Raw genomic sequence first — 19,701 nt, forward strand, 5'->3', positions numbered from 1 at the left:
TGTTTGTATCGTTATCGTTCATTAATCAGTCTGACAAAGCCAGACCAAAAATGCACATAACCTATCATTTGTCATAACAGTCTTCATATATAACTATTATGATTAAAAACAATAATCAACATGATATCCAAATTAATTTTATTTCAAGATGAAAGTCGCACAGTGAAGACATCAATTCATATATTATATTAAATCAAAATCTAATGTTGACATTTATACAGTAAAAAAATATTTTCATTGTACGCGTACTTCCATGTATGAACTATAAACTACTGAAAAAGGAGGGTATGTACCCTGCGTCCTTATTGGTTAAAAAACAAAAAAAACAAAAACATTAACTACAATCACAACTGAACCTGGATTGCCAGTGTTTTAACCTGCATATTTGGGAAACACAAAGCAATTTTTCTCATTCTCAGTATGGGCTACGTTTAAGCCATGTCCCATATGAATTCCCCAGAATCACTCTCTGAGTTGCAGAGGTTGGGGTTTACGTAGCTTTCTGACAGGAACATATTGAGAATCAAAACAGAAAATTACAATCTCAACAACTTGGCCATCATGTCTGATCTTTTTGTAATCAAGAATAAATCAACATTACAACTGTTATCAGTAAAAGCAGCATCCATCTGATTAGAACATGTAGGCTATGTGTGGACACAGATAGTGTCATATTTATCAAATTTTAAATACAAATTTTACATACCCTCCCTTTAACCATTGTATACATGTGCTGTTGTTTAAATTATACAGTTGCACACCAAAAGCAACAAAATGCATACATCAAAGGAACAGGAACAATTAATATAGCCTACTCATATAGCAACACCAACTGCAAAAATATATCATACTGTATAGAACAGTAATCTTTGTAATAGGAAACTGGAATAGAGTCAATGACCACATTTCAAAACAGCAGTGAGAGCAAAATTACAGATTCAGGGTTACATTGCTGTTAAGGTTTGTAGCTAAGCTAAGTTTTATTACTCAAAGCAGAGCACATCAAGTGTAATGACAAAGGGAAATGGACATGCAGTTTCTACACTGGAGTGTGTTTGGACATAAAAGAAACCTTTATTTTCAACAGAGGTCAGACACCAAGCTGTTTGTTGAGTCGGTTCAGAGCATCTCCAACAATGTCAAGCTCATGCCGAAGCTCCTCCACCACACTGTTGATACTGGTGGTGTCCTTGAGCACATCCACACTCTGGGTATAGGGATTATATCGCACAGAGAATGGGCGCTTAATAGTCTTGGCAAATTCCCTGAAATAAGCAAGAAAAAATAAGATCTCCAGAGAAGCATACATGTTATTGCCATTAAAATTGAATTACCTCATCTTGACTTTGGCCTCTTCAAAACTGTTTGACACAAAGTAGACATCCTGAAATGTTGTGATAATGCATTCTTGATTGCATGTAATTTTGGGATCAAAGGGTATTATCCTTGCATTACCAGAGAGTGCATGCTTTAAGATACACAATAAGAAAAACAAAATATCAAATTAGTTTGATTAACTAATCGGTGAGAAAATAAGGATTATGACATAAAACCACTTTACCTTAAGCTCACTGATGGATGACAGTAGACCTGCTCCATAGGCTCGCAGCTGTCCCTCTTGTTTGCATAGGCCAAACTCCACCGTGAAGAAATAACACTGAAAATATTTAAATTATCATTTATTTCATATACATAAATATAATACATATCACTTTCAACTTAAGCGTTACCTACAGTGGCCAGTTTCTGAACTGATTCATCTGATGCTCCCAAAGAAGCAAGGCCAATCTCCTGAGAAAACTGAGCAAAGCTGGGCTCAGCCAGCAGGGGAACATGACCCAGCAACTCATGGCATGTGTCCCTGAAACACATAAAAATATGATCTTCTATTTTTACTACAACATGGGATGAAAACAGCTCTGTACTTACGGTTCAGGAGTGTATAAAGGGTCTGAACTGTGGCGCACATACTGAGTACAATGAAAAACACGGAAAGCTAAACCCGCAAGGAAGTCTCGAGGGGATAGGTAACCGGCTACAGGCCTGATAGTGAATCCTGTGCGCTCTGAAAACATACAGACAGGAGAACGTATAAAGATTTTGCTTTCAAACTGTGCCATGAGCTGTCACCTGGAATACTTTAAGCCAGCACAAAGAGAACTGCCTTTTGAACCAACTATGAGCTTCCTGATGATGTGGTCAGGAAATTTAAGGCTGAAGGAGACACACATATGGAAACTATCTGAACACCTAACAGCGTGAGTTCAATAAATCTAACATAAGGGGTGCTGTACTGAATGTTACACTATTGTGGGAGAAGAGATTAAAGACATCAATTAATCAGAGTTAATAATTTCAATCAAATATTTATATGTAATAACTGCATATATCAGCTATGTTATACCCAAAATGCTCATTGGTTGCTTTAAGTTTTAAAAAATTATATAGAACTGCTATGAAAAACCAATACATCCTTGAATATAGTAATATACATCTAATTTACATATTAAAGAATACCTTTCAGAAACCGTGACACGTCCTCCAGCTGAGGGATGTTGTCTTCTCGACATTCACAGTATTTGGACAGGAGTGGCAGATTCTTTAAATATTCTCTACAGGCGTGAGTGGGGTACAACTTGTTTAACTCCCTGTACACAACCCCCCAAGTCTTAACCTCTTCTTCTGTGAATTCAATAGATGGAATGGGATCCCCACTGCAGAGTAGATGCAGACATCGACAGTTTTCACCAGCCACCAATATTGTAAAAAAAAACACTTTTATAACTTACTGTTTGTAGGACATGGCGAGATCAGCAAAGAATTTTCTCCTCTTCCTGTAAACATTGTCCTTGAAACCCTGAATACACAAAAATGTTTATTTAACTACAACAAACTCATTAAAATCAGTTAAAACAGTTCAAAGTTTACATACTGGATGGTCTGCATCCAACTCTGATCCATACATTAGGACCCGATTTGCACATTTGTCCAAATCTGAAATTTTCTTTGGAAACCAGGGTACATCATATGTTCCTAAAAATGCAAACATGTTATTATTTTTATAATTAACATAGAGTTAAATGATTCATTCTGATTATTTACCCTCTTCATGCAAACAGGAGTTATCAGGAGGCTCCATATCAACCACATTTACATGGTTTCGAAGTAACTGAATGATTTCGTTCAGTTGTCCGCTATTGCTGTCACAGTCAACAAAGATTTCAAATTCCGAGTTTTGTCTCTTTGATTTTCTGGACTCTATGTGGACAAGGTTGACATGGTTTTCCTGTATACAAATGTTTGTCATTCAATTTGTTCATAGTTTAAACAAAGTATAATATTTATTTATGTCATTGTAAAAGTCCATACTTGGAAAAGTTTAAGTGCCTTGACTAGTCCTCCAACTTCGTTCTTCAAGGAGAAGATTATTGTTGCTCTTCCCTTTTCTGATGTATTCTTCTTTTCACAGTTTTCTTCAATTTTTGAAAAGGTAGATTTGTTAATCTAAAAACATGATAGACAGCTGTTGAGCTAGACACATCTTCACTATAAGCAGAATTATAAGAATGTTCCTATCTGTACAATTAAGTAAAACCAGACTATTAGTGTACATGGGATACATTTTGAAAGGTGGGGATTTGTAATCGCAAGCCATTTCAGCACCGTGGACAGTGACCGTACTGAAGTACAATACAGATTTTAAACAAACCAAAACCACAGTAAGCACAGTAAAAAAAATAATAGTAATAAAAGGGGGGTTACACCTCCTCTATAGTTTTGCCCGCCTACCATATTCCTTCCTCCCAGCATTGTGAAGACTGTGCACAGGGCCAGTTTTCTGTGCGTCCTGGCGGGTCGAAGCATCAGTGCCAGTGCAGACACTCTCTCCGGTCAACCCTTTCTGTCTCGGCTTAATCAAGATGAACTTGTCTTTGTCTCAGGCAATCGTCTTAAAGCAATCTTACTAGTGCTGCACTGGGAAATCTCATCATTAGTCCTGCCGTAGTGTACCACAAAATACAAGGTCCTCCTGCATTTGTGTGTCGACTGTGTGAGAAGCTATTAGCTCTCTGTAGGCCTAAAAATAAGCGGACTATTTCCTAATTATAAAAATGTTTCAATGAAATTATTTGTACATCTTAAAAGCCTACATGGCAAGGGTTAAATGCATAGACTGGGTTGGGGTATGGGTTGCATAGACTCAGACCCTACAGGCTACACGTTTATTCTGACTGTCATACTAGTTTTATTGACAATGCTGGGGCCTTTTTAAAGTTACTTTTCACTTAATGCTTATCATCTTAGCAGTTATGGTTTAACTCCAGCGCTCTTAGCGGTCCATTTAGAAATGTTTGGGTAAAGGTTATCTATACATAGGGTATTCTAAAATGTTAAATGCAATAAAAGAAAAGGAGATGCATGTCATGGCTGTAACCCTATTAGCCCTTTGACGCAAATGAAAAAAATGAAAAGGCTTAAATTAATCTGGGCTGACGGCTGTGTTGGATAAGGTGCACCCAGATCAACACCACACTGCGCAAAAATTTCAGTATAAAATGTCTGCACACATAGTCAAAAATAATATGCAAATGTGTTAAATTAAACTGCACAAGTAGCCTACCTCATTGTTTAGAAATTTTTCATCAAAGCCAATATTCATCGAGTCGAAAGATCTTCCTCTTCGTGGCCCTTCAAGTTTGTACATGATAGAGAACAGCTGCGTTTCTCAAATTTGTTTTGCTTTGGGGGAAATCTCCGTTTGTAATGAGTCAGGTGGGCTCTCACAGCTCGAACTCGGTCTGACAAGCTACGTGCTTTGCTATTTAACTCCTACGAAAAAAGAGGAGGGGGCTCCAGGAACTAATCAGGTCGCAAACTCCACGCAGCCAAATGGAAAAAAGCGCAGCGTGTGCGTCACCAGGGAGAGGGGATCTTTCTTGGTCACCCATGATTTTACTCAAAGGCCCCTTTTGATCGCTGTAAAGTATATTTTCCAAAATTGTAGAGTTCCGATTGCATAGGCCTAAAGGCGGGGTCTCTTCACATGACTTAATAATTGTAGCCTAAATGACGGATTTTTGGAGAATAGCCTGCGCGATAATAATGCAGGCCTACTATACTGATGTACAGGAAAAACTAGACACGTGGAAGTGCGCAACTACACGTTCTTTATTTCTACTGTTTGTTGACTCTTTAAGGCTTACAGGTCCTGGTTTGAGAGGATTAAATGTATAGCCTAGACGCCCTGATCCTGCAAAGATCCAAGCAATCTCCCTCCTGAAATCCACGCACTGCACTGTAAGCACCTCTGGGTTTTCTTACACTTAATCTGCCTGTTTAGACATTAAAGACGATGGTAAATATCAGATGGAAAAGTAAATGATCAGTACCCTCTTCATTACTTGAAGTCACTTTTCTGAACACGACTGTCTTTTTAAAGTCATCTTGAACGTAATCACAGCTGCACATGGCTCAGGTGGTCCTAACCCATGTCACCCGTGACTCCATGATACTTTACACAACCAGGAGGTAATGAAGGGCACTGCCTCTTTCAAAAACTGAATTGAGACTGGTAATCGCGCCGGTATATATGTAAAAAAAAAAAAAGCCAAATGAGCTTGTTACTAAGGATATATGGTAGGGTAAAAACTGGAAAAAAAATGCACTCAATCCATCATCAATTAAAATATTATACTCAAGAGCAAGTAAATTATTATATAAATAGTGAAAAAAAATACGTATGTTTTGTTAAGTGCGTATAGAGTAAATATCAAATGATATACCACTACAGCTATAACTATAACAAACTACATCTAGTGCCAGTAAAACTATTTCTCAACAATACTACTATAAGCCTACATTTTAGGCTGCAACTAGTAACTACTTTTAACCTAGTTAAGCTTCTATTGAACTTTAGTACTTTAGTAAATTACTTGAATAAATTCTAGATCAGTTAAGGACAAGACTCTCCATCATCACATATTTAAAACAAAACAGACAATCAGTTACAAATATATGGATATGATAATAGCCTCGCATTTTACCATAACCTTAACCATAAAATAAATACTAAATATAGTCACTGTACAATTTATCTCAGTCACTTCTATACAACTGTTGATTGTATCTCCTATTCTTTTCAGCATCAACAACGTCATTCAAAACATTTAGTTAGTTTAATGCGGTTTTAATCACTTCCATAACTGCTTTGAAAAAGTACACGTGGTCATGACCAAACAATACCACCTGCCCAGACTAAAGCCACTATTGCTACTTACAAATGCGCCATGTTTGGTCTTTTGATCGTGTTTGTGTATTGTGTTGTGCATTATGTGAAGAAAGAATATGCTGTAAAAGTAGCAAACATTATTTCAGAGAAATTGGATGCAAAGAGAAAAGGCAAAGAAAAGGACAAAGAAGATGAATGTGCTTTGCTAATGAACACTTTCTATAAAGCACATTGAAGAAGGCTGTGGATGGCACTCAACACCACCTCTTCAATTCAATAAGGAGTTTCTACTCACACTCTATGTACTCATTATTTGTATTAAAAGCACCACAGTGACAGAGGCAGGCGTTATGTTTTGAAGTCCTGACCCTGTTATTAGTACATGGAGCATACATTTATACTAGGTCCATTGCATTTCACATGCACAATTGCCCGCCTCATGTGCACATTTTCTTAATAATGATGTAATGATTTGCAAAAGTAACAGATTGGTTTAAAGTGTGATAGAAATTTAAGTAGTCATGCTGTGTATTTAAAAAGCATTTGATCTGTGTCAGTCTGCCAGACCCAGACCAGACATTGACATGTGTGAAGGCTCTGTCTCTATCCCACAGGAAACTCGCTGTTGTTCTACCTGTCCAAGTGTAAAAGTTAATTATCATATGGGTGTGAAACAAAAGTCACTCTGCTTTGAAATGTATGTAGCATTGTCATTCTGGTATAAAATAGTCAGAGCTCAGATGCTCAGGATGGTTGGGTGGTTGGTTGGTTGGTTGGTCAGTAACACCAATCCAGAGATGAAATCACAGTAATCTTTGTATTACTCTGGACCACTGAGACATTTTGAAGTATGACGTGGCTGAGGGATTTATTGTCTGAGCATCTGGAGCAGGTCCACTGGCAAGCACACTGAAATCAGCTGGTTGAATTGTAGTTCTTTCATTAAAAACATGTCAATAGCACTTTACAACAAGCCAACAAGACTTGTGTCAAAAAACAAATGTAGATTTTTAATGATAATTATCAATTCAGTTATACCAGTAAACAGGGCTGGCCCTAGCTTTCAGGGGGCCCTAAGCTGAATTTGTCTGTGGGGCCCCCAACAGCAGATGCCTCCTGGCTCAGCTATTGGTGATTCACATTTGACAACATTATGACTATGCTCTCATCACCTTGACCAGTTGTATTTGTATTTATATGACCAACATTAGACTGAAAATATTCAAAGTGTCACAACTACCATAGCCACAAGGACAGTACACAAACATATAAGGAGTCAAGAATTCTAGACAAGTTTCTGGTGGACTTTAATGAGTTCCAGTTGGCGACAGTGGGCTTACATTTACATTATAAAGTGTCCTTGCACCGGTGTAAACAAGTAGTTGCCCTCACCTATGCCCGACTCAAAAATAAATGTTGGCAGCAGCAGATACTTTGCTACTAGGTAGATATAAAACAAATGTAATCGTTTGAGAGGGATATTTAGGCTGCTGTAAACACACAAGCCCTGTTTCCAATAAAACGTATATTATTATTATATTATATTATTTTCAATATAAATGTATGACCTTGGGGCCTAAGCAGCTGTTTAGTCTGCTTATAGGCTGGGCTAGCCCTGCCAGTAAACATAATAAAAATGCAATTGACTTAACATTTTTGTGTTTATATGAAGTCCATTTAATTTCAAGCTTTGTAAACTTGACACATCTAATTTATTGACATAATAAGTGTGACATTTTGATAATGCAATCAAAGATTTAGCCCTATTTTCACCTCTGTTGTCAATTCCAGTAAGCAGTCAGTACATATTTCCAGAAACTAGGGCTGTGAGCACTTCATCAATGGGACAGCGTCTTTCAGCAGGCCTGTGTCTTGTTTGAATAACAAGCTAATCAGAGCAGTGAATGGCCTGTTTGGACACATTTCCTGCACCAAGAGCATGTCCCTTTAATTAGTTCCAATTCTTTCATTGCTGAGCAAACAGTCACATGTGCGCCGGGATGAGAGACCACAGAGTAAACAAGGACTAAACAGGATCAAACTACAGCGACGTGGGCAACACTTATAAACATCTGTCACACTCAATATGAATAACATTATGAACATGTTAATAACAGAGTGTTGTGATCAGTGACACAACTAATGCTGCCTTTAATTAAACTGCTGTATGACCACAAAACTATGACATAGGCTATATTTATAAGATGGGATTGTTGGGATCTAAGTTTGGCATGCTTTATTATGTCTGTGTAATCCTTCAGTCGTCCAGGTCTGGTCAATAGTAAAACAAAAATATTTTTCTTTTACTATGCTGTATTATACAAATGTCAAAATTCAACAATGCAATATGGAAGATTTTTTATTATATCAGGATGACCCTCATTTTTTTTCTAAATGCTGTATTGGTTTCCCCAAAACATAATTATAGTAAACACATATTTAAAATAATAAAACATAATATAAATACAAAAATAATAAAATATATACATTTCCTGTGATGAAGAAGGAGCAAATTGATGCAGAGGAGTTCATAAAGAGAAAAAGTCTTGATGAGACGGTGAGATGTAATGTCAGGAAATGAACTGAAATCAATGGTATCATGTTTCATTGTCAAAGCTTCTTTTCCTTCAGTGACAAAGACTAGGCATGAACACAAGAGGCAATGTGCAGCTCCACTCATACTTTCTCTCTTCATTAAGTGTCTAAGCAGCAGGTTTAAACTCATGTTAGAGTACAGGTAACAACTCTGATGCAGTACTAGCTGTGCAATTCTGAAATGACATGAATTGAACAGATGAACATTTGAATCTAGGATATTCAAATTATTACAATACAGTACATTAGATGTACCAAATAAAACACATTTAATCAACAGCAACAAAAGCGTAGTTATTATATCCATTATTGCATTTGACAATGAGAAGCAAATCTCAATGGAACCACCTGAGAAAAAACAGTTACGTTACATTTTTACGTTTATTATTAATTCCGGAGATTTACTAATAACCACTTAATTTAGACACATTATTCAATTTAAAACTGTTTCTTTTTTTTTTTTTTTTTTTTTTTTTAATAAGAGTGGGCATGTGTCAAACACAGTGTTTATTTGACATGGGGGCAGTTATTTTTCTGATGGATTACATAAAGTGCACAACTGTAGAATATGCACACAATGTAATCTAACTAAATGTAAATGTCAGAGTGTTTAACAGAAAATTGAGTTGGTTGGCAAATATGGAAATCAGCTGACACCCGGCATCAGTGTTAGAAAAGCTTGACGTGTCTTAATGTTTATGAAGCTCTTTACTGACGCAGTTCACTCCATTGTATGCATTAGGTCAGATCATATCAGGCTGCAGTCAAGATGGGCTGATGGACAATGCAGCTTGGCAGGGCAGCAACAAACATCTGAGCTTCACCGTCATCTCTGTGACACAAAACACCCCAGAGCAGGACCTGAGGGCTGAGCACCCACCAAAGCAACTTTTGGACCACAAACAATCAGGCAAAGGCCAAGCCTGAGTGAATTTACATCATTCTAGCAATTCAAAGCACAAATGGGACATGACTCGTCATTCAAAGCACCAGGCGCCTTGGCATCACAAATACAGAGAGCAGGCTTTTTGCCCATAGGGTCTGTGTGCTAGTGTGCCGTCACATGATTTCCATTAGAAAGAGTGTTCTACATATCAATCCAAGCTTTAATTAAAAAGCTGCTATATTCATCAGGGCTTCGAAAGCTCACTGGAAGTGCGCAGGTTGTGCAGCTCTTCTCCAGGAGTGGGTGCAATGGCACATTTGGAAACCAAATGAGTTTATTGTCGGCAAGCTCAAGCCTTTCATCCAATTTATTGTCCTTACCGAGTGATAGTCACCTTCTGGTAAACACTTGATGTAGTCATCAGCATTATCCCCATTATACATTCACTTGAGATGATTCATTGAAAAGAACAACCATTTAAATGCAATAAATAAAGCTTAGTATACAATTTACAATGTTTTGGTGTATGGAAATGACAAAAAATTTAAAACTTCAACCATAATCTAGACAGAAATCTGCCAATTCTGTGCTTTAGACATACTTAGGTTTTGCAGTCTTTACCCTGGTAAAATGTATTCATAAAATGTTGATTAAATAATCAGCAACCTACAAGAGTAGAAAAATACAATTTATTAAAAACAGTCACAACTACACAACTGCAAATAGACATTTAGCCCAATTAACCAAACAAGAAGAAACAATGACACTATTTTGAGCTGTTACTTTTTCGGGCAATGATGAAATGATGACTCTTTCCATGGAAAACCAATCTTGCCATCAAAGAGAAATAGGGTGCTATACTTGGCTGTTGTAAAGGGCCGTCTCAAACAGGAAAATGTTTTTTGAGCTTGCCTGACAGTCCAGGATCAACCTCTGACAGCATCAAGGACAGGTGTTGGAACTGCATCAGAGAAGGAAATATTTTCCACAGATTTCAAAAGGGCATGTCAATATTACACTAAAAACAAACCAAAAAAGACCAGAATACAGGTCAAGTTAAAGCTGGGGTATCAATCATTTTCACGTGCAAAGGATTTGTGGCAGCCAGGAATGGGTTAGCTTCTTGGAACAAGTTTAAGCGATCTACTTCCCGCTTTCAAGATGAAAATGAGATACCCCAGCTGCAACTTTGGTTGACTTAAATGCAGCTTTGACAGAAAATGCACATTTGGCTGAGAATGCGACACTTACAGAGGTGGCAAATGAAGTGTACAGACTTTCTGCAGCTGCCAGGCAGGTCTTCTCTGTCAGATAACCCTCTTTTATCAACTTTGCCATTAATTCCTAATAATAAGAACAGATAACAAGAGACTGGAACAGTAGTATGTTAACATTGTTTATCAATTCTATTGTTACCTTAGAAATGTCAGGAGAGATATCAGCTAAAAACTCTGCTGAGATTTCTGCCAGTGTCTGGAGTTGTTCATTTTTAAAATACTCTTCTTCAGTACAAGTGTTTTTGTACTCACTATGGAAGTGAAGGACTTGTAAAACTCTGCCGATAAGTGTCAAGCCTGAAATAAAGAAATGTATTACCAAGTTACACGGCTACAGTTGTTTACAGGAGATAACTTTCTCAGTGAAGGCTGTCAACTCACTTGTGTCCCCTTTACTGCTCCACTGATCCTGGCATTTATAGAGAGCCTGCAGCACCGCAAAGGCCTGGACTAAAATACCCCTTTGCTCTTGTAAGACAACTGGAAGATCATCTGTCTGACAGAGACCCTCACAGACAACTTCACAAAGAAAGTTCCATATAGCTTTTCCGGGCCCATCAGCAGCACCTACAGAAACAACATTGCAACATAAGTACATTTCATGAAAAGCAAAAAGTGCAAAATGCTGTTTGTCTTACAAAAAATCTGGATGCCCTCAGTTATAGTAGTCAGGAGTTGAAGAATATGAAGATAAATCTCTAATCCGTTTGGACTTTCTGATCTGTAAAAAGTAAAATAACTGGTAATAGAGACTTTATAACACAAGACATGTTGAAAGCAGGAGTTTATGTAGTAATGTAACAATTATATTTATTTGAGCAAGGCATTATGATTGCCTTACCTGAGCTGCTTCCCGGCTTCGAGAAGACATGAGGCCACATCCACACAGCTTTCTCCATTTCCAGCCTCTGGATGTGACTTAGGAGTGACCCAGGACCTCATCAGGCCTTCATCCAGGTCAAAAGCTTTGTCAACCAGCTCTCCAACCTTCTCTAAAAGGTCAGCTGAAAAGAAAATTATTTTGATTGTTTATACAAATATACAACCCCAATTCCAATGTAGTTGGGATGCCGTGTAAAACTTGAAAAAATACAGAATACAATGATTTGCAAATCCTTTTCAACCTATATTGAACTGAATAAACTACAAAGACATGATATTTAATGTTCAGACTGATAAACTTTATTGTTTTTATGCAAATATTCACACATTTTCAATTTGATGCCTGCAACACATTCCAATAAAGCTGGGACAGGGGCAACAAAAGAATGGGAAAGTTGAGGAATGCTTAAAATACAGCTGTGTGGAACATTCCACAGGTATAAAAGGAGGATCCCCAAAGGGCTCAGTCATTTATAAGCAAGGATGGGGCGAGGTTCACCACTTTGGACTATTTGCTCATGCAGTTTTTCACAATGTTCTAAGAACATCAATCAATGTACAATTGCAAGGAATTTAGGGATTTCATCATCTACGGTCCATAATATCATCAAAAGATTCAGAGAATCTGGAGAAATCTCTGCACGTAAAAAACAACAACAATGAATGCCCGTGACCTTCAATCCCTCAGGCAGTACTGTATTAACGGACTTGAATGTGTAAATGTGTACCACATCGGCTCAGGAACACATAAGAAAACCATTGTCATTGTTAACACAGTTCGTCGCTATATCTCCAAGTGCAAGTTAAAACTGTACCATGCAAAGCGAAAGCCATATATCAACAACACCCAGAAACGCCACCTGCTTTTCTGGGCCCATGCTCACCTGAGATGGCCTGACGCAAAGTGGAAAAGTGTGCTGCGGTTTGACGAGTCCAAATTTCGAATTGTTTTTGGAAATCATGGACGTCGTGTCCTGCGGGTCAAAAAGGACCATCCGGAAAGTACCATCCGCAAAGTTCAAAAGCCAGCATCTGTGAAGGCACCATTAATGCTGAAAGATACATGCAGGTTTTGGAGCAACATATGCTGCCATCTAAGTAACGTCTTTTTCAGGGATGTCCCTGCTTAGCCAAATTCTGCATGTGTTACAACAGCACTCTTCGTAGTAAAAGAGTGCGGGTACTATACTGGCCTGCCTGCAGTCCAGACCTGTCTCCCATTGAAAATGTGTGGTTCATTCAGCAAGAATGGTAAAGGATTCCTCCTGCAAAGCTTCAACAATTAGTGTCCTCAGTTCCCAAAAGCTTATTAATTGTTGTTAAAAGTTGATGTAACGCAGTGGTAAACAAGTCCCTGTCCCAGCTTTATTGGAATGTAATGTAGACATCAAATTGAAAATGAGTGAATATTTGCATAAAAACTATCAATTTGAACATTAAATATCATGTCTTTGTAGTTTATTCAGTTCAATATAGGTTGAAAAGGATTAGCAAATCATTGTATTCTGTATTTTTTTTTAAGTTTTACAGGGCATTCCAACTTCCTTGGAATTGGGGTTGTATAATTCATAGAGAGATAGAGAATGCATTTGATAGCATTTTAGTTTTAGTCAACATGGTTAAATGAAATATTAAATTACTGTTTGTAGAACTCCTCATGATGAAACAGAGATTGGAGCAAACAGACGGCTGCTGTTGCATTCTTTCAAGCCACAAGGAACAAACATCTTTCTGGGAGACACAAGTCAGTAGTAACCTGTTAAACAATTGAGGAAGCAAAATTGCAAATGTCGGGTTATTGCAATACAGTGCAACATCTAAGATACAAAAAAATTGAGTCCCTGTGGCAGAAATTATACGGAGGTTAAAGGTTGTCCACTTTCAACTTTCATCATTCAGAGTGCCCTAGCCTAACACAAATTCTCCCACTGTTTGAGAGTGGGAGAAATTGGGCACAGGACCTTTTCTGTTCAGTCAAGTACAGGTACCTGCATGTTTCTAGAAGAGTTGGTGGATCTGTATCACCAAGTAGGAGCAGAAGTACTTCCCTGTGAACAAAAAAGAGCAGCACTCTAGGATACAAAGAGGGTGAAAATGATAATTCAGTAAAACTAGAATATACACACCCCAGTTCTTCATTTTGGCTTAGAGTTAAACAGGTTTCAGGAAAACAAGCAATATTCCCAAGGATTCCCACACAAATTTCCTGTTGGTATGAGAAACAATGACATTACAAGAACATTTTGTCTCATACATACAAATTTGAATGTTAATTTCCTGAACATAAACAATACATCCATCCATTTTCTTCCGCTATACAACAATACAGATTTTATTCATTACCATTTAACACAAGACAGTCTAATTTATTCCACTCAATCAAAAAAAATCAAAGCATACCATTGACAATAAGAAAGTAATGAATCTCAATCTAGATTCAAATTTGATTAATTACACAGTTCACTCTAGGGTTTCTGCAATTCTGTTTATTCTGTAATTTCTGTTTAATTGTAATAATTTTTTGTCATCTTTAGCTCACTGTGAGGCGCGGACATCTAGATTTGGCTATAACTCCCAGAAGAATATCGGTTGCTCTGAATTCCTGCAGAAATCCAGCCACATCCTACATATAGAATAGATTTATAAATTAGTCATAGTTAGAAAGAAGACACGATAATAATACATTTTTTAAACTTGCCTTATCCATAGCCATATCCCAAAGTTTGCATAAATCTTCTTCATCATCATTGGACAGATCCATAGGTCCTTCAGAGGCTTCTTCTGCATGCTTTGTGATCATCTGATGAATGACAGCCACATTTACATAAATATAACTGTATTTGACAGGTGTTACCACTAGACTAATACAGCTGTAAATGTTGAATCTTGTTAACTGCTTGCTAACCTGTATAAGGCGAGTTAGAGTACTAAAAAGCCAATGTTTGCTGTACACAGTGTCTCCAATGGCATCCGCATCTTCACCTGCCTCTTCATTGGCTGGTGGTGGAGATGGGTTGCGATCCAGTTCAGGTGACTCTGAACCTTCTGGAGATGAAGAATTGTCACCTCCTGCATCTACAACACCAGGGTTACAATCTTTGGGAAAACAAACATGAATAAATAAACAATAATAAAACTTTTGAAATGATCTTTAATAGAGAGATAGGTATTGTTTATGATGGTGTTTATATTGTATTGTATTTATACTTTGATAAGCAATTGAAAAAATTATAATATATAACAAAAACTATAACATAACATATTTACAGCCTACTTAACCACTAGAGTTAGCTACATGAGTGGAATCTCAAATCAGCACGTGCACTTCGATGGACGATTAACGTTTACAGTGCAGTTAACAGTTAGTTAACTACGTGAAGTTATTTAATAAAGAACTGTTGGCCGTTTTAGCTAGCTCGGTTTTGCTAACAGAAACATTATTTAATTAACTTGGTCTTCAAGCCCTCTAATTTAATATTACATGTTGCTCACCCATAGTACAAGCATTGGATCATAACTCTTGCTGTACTGTAATCAGTAGAGAAATCCCTGAAGGAATTTAGAGAGAAACGACAGGGTTTACGGTTTAGTTTTCAAACAGCTCGGCTCCACGCAGGCAGGGTACCTTTTGCGCATGCGCTGTTTGTGACCGCTCACGCCGCCTTCAAGTCGTGCTGGGAAGAAAATGGGAATTCAATATTTGTTCTTCAGATACATCTCGCAAAATACTTAATTTACCATACTTCCATATCCTTGCTTCAAAATGTGAAACCAAACAAATATAAGCTTTTACTATATTTGTGAATAACTGTCCAGATCTTTTTTTTTTTTTTTTGTAAAGATATGAAATGGCTCTGCGTTGTATTCTGAGTGATGACAGCGGCTCAGTCCACGTTCAGAAGGTTTACCGTTTCAAAAATACAAATGGCACAAACTGTTGTGAGTATAATAATGAATAATAATGCATTTTATTTATAAGCGCCTTTCAAAACACCCAAGGACACTGAACAAATGACAGGTCCAACATGTAGGCTATCCTCTCAGAGTAAGAAGCACAGCTCTGAGGGCTTGGTCTCAACCCATGTTAGATGCATTAACACACATGATGCTCCTGAGTCATGGTCTCAATTAATCTGGTGACCAATTTAACAACCTGACCTGTTCTCGAAATAGCAGGTTTAACGTTAGAGCCTAGACTAGCATGTCTCAGGTCCGTCATAAACCGGGATAGTGACTGAGAGCTGTTAGGCAATAGGGATCTGGGGCATCTTCCATCTGGTCTACTTCGGCACAGGACAAACCTGCCTCATCCAACCCCGATGATCCATCTCTCAATTGTCCACAGCACTGTGACTATACATGATCCAAACGGATGTCTGTCCCTCTGAGGATTCCACTGCACTGACTATTTGGATCACTTGTCTCCTCACTTTCACTGTTGTGCTTCCTCTGAAATGTTTTGGGATCCCATCCATAGGAAAGAAGTTCACATCCAGGAGCAGGTTTCTGTGCACAATCTCGCAGTGACCTGATGGCTCTTTGTGAAGTCTGCAACGAAGATGTTATTAAGGAGATTGAAGAAGACGAGACTATGTCCAATGAAGACACTTTATCCAAGGAGGATAAAGTGAACTGGGACCACACACGGATCAAGAATAATGATGATTTTATTTAATAGGTTTCAAATATCAATATTGCATCATAAAAGGACAAATGGACATGGGCTAATGGTAGTGGTAGAAATAATTTTACATTTAATGCAAATCTATGCAGGAAAATTAACCAGTGGAGGGTGGAATGTGCTTGTGATGAGGTTATTTTTTGCAGAGACATCAATTTGGTCCTAGACAACGCAGTTGACAACCCTCCCTCTAGAGAGCAGTATGACACGCTTCTAACACAAATATAATTCACTATTGGAGGATAAGAAACCATGGTAAAAGGCAATACACCTGGTTTAATGCAGCCAACAACATCAATGCTCTCAGCTGGATTACTGTCACATTCCTTACAATTGGGTTAATAATTGAATGGCAAATCCAGAATGATATCTTTCTGTATTTGTATAGCTGTATCGCAGCTATAGCACCTTCTTCTCACTGCTCCTTACTCCTCCTTGATCTTTACTGTTGACGTCCAGTGGTGGGACCTGACGTAACAAAATGTTTAACACCTGGTGAAAGAGCTGAGGGGTTTATCTTTAACAGATTTGTAGTTTGTGCAAACACAAATATGCAAATGAAAACAATTGATTAAATAGTTTCTGTTGAACAAACATCTGCACAACTATTTATCAGAATCAATACATTTGAAGCTTTAGGCTTTAAGATCTCAAAATCTGCCTGGAATAAGCCATTTTTACTTTTTACTCTAAATTTGATTCTTGCAAGCTTTAAGTCATGTTATAATGTTGTTACCTCCTTAAAAACATACCTGGAATTGTGTTTTGTTTCATTCACACATTTTTGAGTAACACTTTATTATTAGTCTGTGTACATCTCCAAAGCTCAAAATGCTCTGTCCCACCTTGTGATGTCATGAAGCGGCTGTTTTCAGGTTAACATCTCCTTTTACCTTTAGTTCAGTAGAGATTGGCAATTCCAGGGCTGAAATCATCAAAATGATTCTAGTGAAGGTGTATGGAGTTTAAAAACACACTGGAGAACTTCCTGTATTACCACATGACATTACAAGTTGGAACAGTGTTTTCTGACTGAGAGGAGAACTCTAAATCTGCAAGGTTTGCATGTTAAACATGTGTGAATGAAACAAAACACAACTCCAGTTATGTTTTTGATGAGGAAACAACATTATAACACAGATCAGAAAATAACGTAATATGGGCCCTTTAAGTACATTTTTAAAAGTGTACTTTAATAGTTTTGCATAAGTAGATTTTTTCATTTGCTACTTTTACTTGATTATTATTATTATTATTATTATTATTATTATTATTATTATTATTATTATTATTATTATTATTATTATTATTATTATTATTATGCTCCAGTAACTCTACTGTGATTTTACGTGATTAAAACGTAAAATCAGACAGAAAGACACAGGGTGTTGTATGATACAGACAACATGATTATTATACAGGCATAATCTTGATGAGCTAAAAGTCACTTTCACCACAGACCAGGAGTGTAAACTTTATAGTGGGCCCTGGATTCTTTGTTAAGGTGATGTGGTTTGTGGGGAAGCAGAAGAATGCATTCACAAAGGTCTATGTAGTTTTATTCAGTGCGAGTTCTGTCTGTCCCGGGATCCTGAGGCCGTCGGGCTCTGGGAGTGACCATACTGACTTTAACCTTTACTGACTTTAACCTTTACTGACTTTAACCTTTTCCGCCTCCTCCACTCGGCTGCAGCCGCCTGCTCTCGCCGTAAATCGAGGATTTAAGCATCTTAAACACATCTATTGCCGGGCCCTAGGTAGCGGCGTCGTAGGGCCGTCCGCCTTCAACCACACACCAAATTTAACCAGTGTCGCCACCTACTACGCTCATATAGGCCTGCAGTCAAACTGAAATGACGAATAATACTTTTTCACATTTACAATCAATAACAAAACCATCACACATATAATCCCACACAGGGTTTCATTTTTCAAAACGGGTTATGATCTCAGCAAAATGCACTTTTGCATTAAATGTGAAGCATGTAGTCTAAAATATGTTGTTATCCAAAATACAATTTGTCCTAGAATTTCCCTCTACCTATAAAACTCTCTAATAGAGACCCAGTTGTTTCTGTTCACTTATTTTTATACATTTTAGTTGTTGTTGTTTTTTACACAAAAACACGTAGTAATAATAATAATAATAATAATAATAATAATAATAATAATAATAATAATAATCATAATCATAATCATAATAATAATAATCATAATAATAATCATAATAATAATCATAATAATAATAATAATAATGAGAAATTTAAGGGAAATTAAGGTGAAATAAGTGGGCTATGCACTTAGGTCAGATTTAAAATAAAGGAGGAATGGCTGCCAGATCTTATGGTAGCTTTAAATAGATCGTTTACATATCTCAAATGTTCAAGCTTTAAATGAGACATGACTTCTTCCACCCAATATTTAAACAATGTTGGGGCTGCTTTCTTCCAGATAAACAATATTAAGTGTCTTGCAAGTAGCATAATGAAGGCTACTGCGTCCGCCTCGTGAGGGATCAATGAAATATTCGGAGGCACAGCCTCAAACAAAGTTGTAGTGGAATTTGCTGCAATATTTCTTTTACATAGAAATTCAATTGTTTTGAATATTTCCCCCCAGAAGTCATTTAAGCGGGGACATACCCAGAACAAGTGGCTCAGGTTGGCTGGGCCATGACCACACCTGCTTTTTGCCAAGTCTTATCAGTGAAATGTTCACCTAATTCCTCCTCCCACTGAATTTTTAAATGGTCCAACAACAGAGATGCTGCCCCTTGAATTCTATTATAAATGACTGACTCCAAGCCTTTATCAAGTAAATCCAAGTCTAAACACTCATTTAATCATCTTTTGGGGGGCAAGGTTAAAGAGAAATCTGTTTTAACAAAAGTAGGTATTTGGAGATACCTCAAAAAATCTGATTGTGGAACATCAAAGTCAGTCTTTAGCTATTTAGTAGAGATACATTTATCATTTTAACAAATATCCTTAATGCATCTTGGTCCTCTCCAATGCCATTGCTGAAAGGATGTGTCTATTACAGATGGGGCAAAATGGACATTACTCTGAATAAGAGCTGAACGTTTACATTAAAAATGGGTTCTAAATTACCTTGTTTGTCCAGAGGCTTTTACTCAGGGCTAGAGGTCTGT

At 37.3% G+C, this 19,701-nt stretch overlaps 2 protein-coding genes across 3 annotated transcripts; both read right to left on the minus strand.

Annotated features, from left to right (window-relative positions):
- Positions 1–121: 121 nt before the first annotated feature.
- On the minus strand, positions 122–4,796 carry tph1a (tryptophan hydroxylase 1 (tryptophan 5-monooxygenase) a). Its single transcript, XM_033968599.2, has 11 exons — positions 4,622–4,796; positions 3,370–3,504; positions 3,103–3,286; positions 2,933–3,033; positions 2,790–2,857; positions 2,518–2,714; positions 1,930–2,065; positions 1,735–1,861; positions 1,562–1,657; positions 1,335–1,468; positions 122–1,265 (listed from the first exon to the last, which is right to left on the minus strand). The coding sequence occupies exons 1-11, from the start codon at positions 4,703–4,705 to the stop codon at positions 1,091–1,093; spliced, it is 1,437 nt and encodes a 478-aa protein (XP_033824490.1). The 5' UTR covers positions 4,706–4,796; the 3' UTR covers positions 122–1,090.
- Positions 4,797–10,385: 5,589 nt separating this feature from the next.
- On the minus strand, positions 10,386–15,505 carry saal1 (serum amyloid A-like 1). Of its 2 annotated transcripts, none has more exons than XM_033968485.2 (13): positions 15,362–15,505; positions 14,775–14,944; positions 14,568–14,669; positions 14,409–14,492; positions 13,996–14,075; positions 13,858–13,917; positions 13,510–13,625; positions 11,829–11,991; positions 11,626–11,708; positions 11,369–11,554; positions 11,127–11,284; positions 10,962–11,054; positions 10,386–10,671 (listed from the first exon to the last, which is right to left on the minus strand). In XM_033968485.2, the coding sequence occupies exons 1-13, from the start codon at positions 15,363–15,365 to the stop codon at positions 10,594–10,596; spliced, it is 1,377 nt and encodes a 458-aa protein (XP_033824376.1). In that variant the 5' UTR covers positions 15,366–15,505; the 3' UTR covers positions 10,386–10,593. The 2 variants fall into 2 exon arrangements, with proteins under 2 accessions (XP_033824376.1, XP_033824375.1); XM_033968484.2 differs by having other exon boundaries at positions 14,775–14,965.
- Between the last annotated feature and the right edge of the window lie 4,196 nt (positions 15,506–19,701).

This window comes from Periophthalmus magnuspinnatus, chromosome 6 (genome assembly GCF_009829125.3).
Source record: "Periophthalmus magnuspinnatus isolate fPerMag1 chromosome 6, fPerMag1.2.pri, whole genome shotgun sequence".
NCBI classification, from domain to species: Eukaryota; Metazoa; Chordata; class Actinopteri; order Gobiiformes; family Gobiidae; genus Periophthalmus; species Periophthalmus magnuspinnatus.

Bases quoted from the DNA above. Each gene is read 5' to 3' on its own strand.
- tph1a (XM_033968599.2), bottom strand. From the start codon at position 4,705: ATGTACAAACTTGAAGGGCCACGAAGAGGAAGATCTTTCGACTCGATG. The intron at 3,287-3,369 runs GTATGGACTTTT...ATTTGTATACAG, and splicing joins AGGCACTTAAACTTTTCCAA to GAAAACCATGTCAACCTTGT. The intron at 2,066-2,517 runs GTATTCTTTAAT...GTATGTTTTCAG, and splicing joins CGTGTCACGGTTTCTGAAAG to AGCGCACAGGATTCACTATC.
- saal1 (XM_033968484.2), bottom strand. The intron at 14,076-14,408 runs GTGAGCTAAAGA...TCATACCAACAG, and splicing joins CTAGATGTCCGCGCCTCACA to GAAATTTGTGTGGGAATCCT. The intron at 11,709-11,828 runs GTAAGGCAATCA...TACTTTTTACAG, and splicing joins GAAGCCGGGAAGCAGCTCAG to ATCAGAAAGTCCAAACGGAT.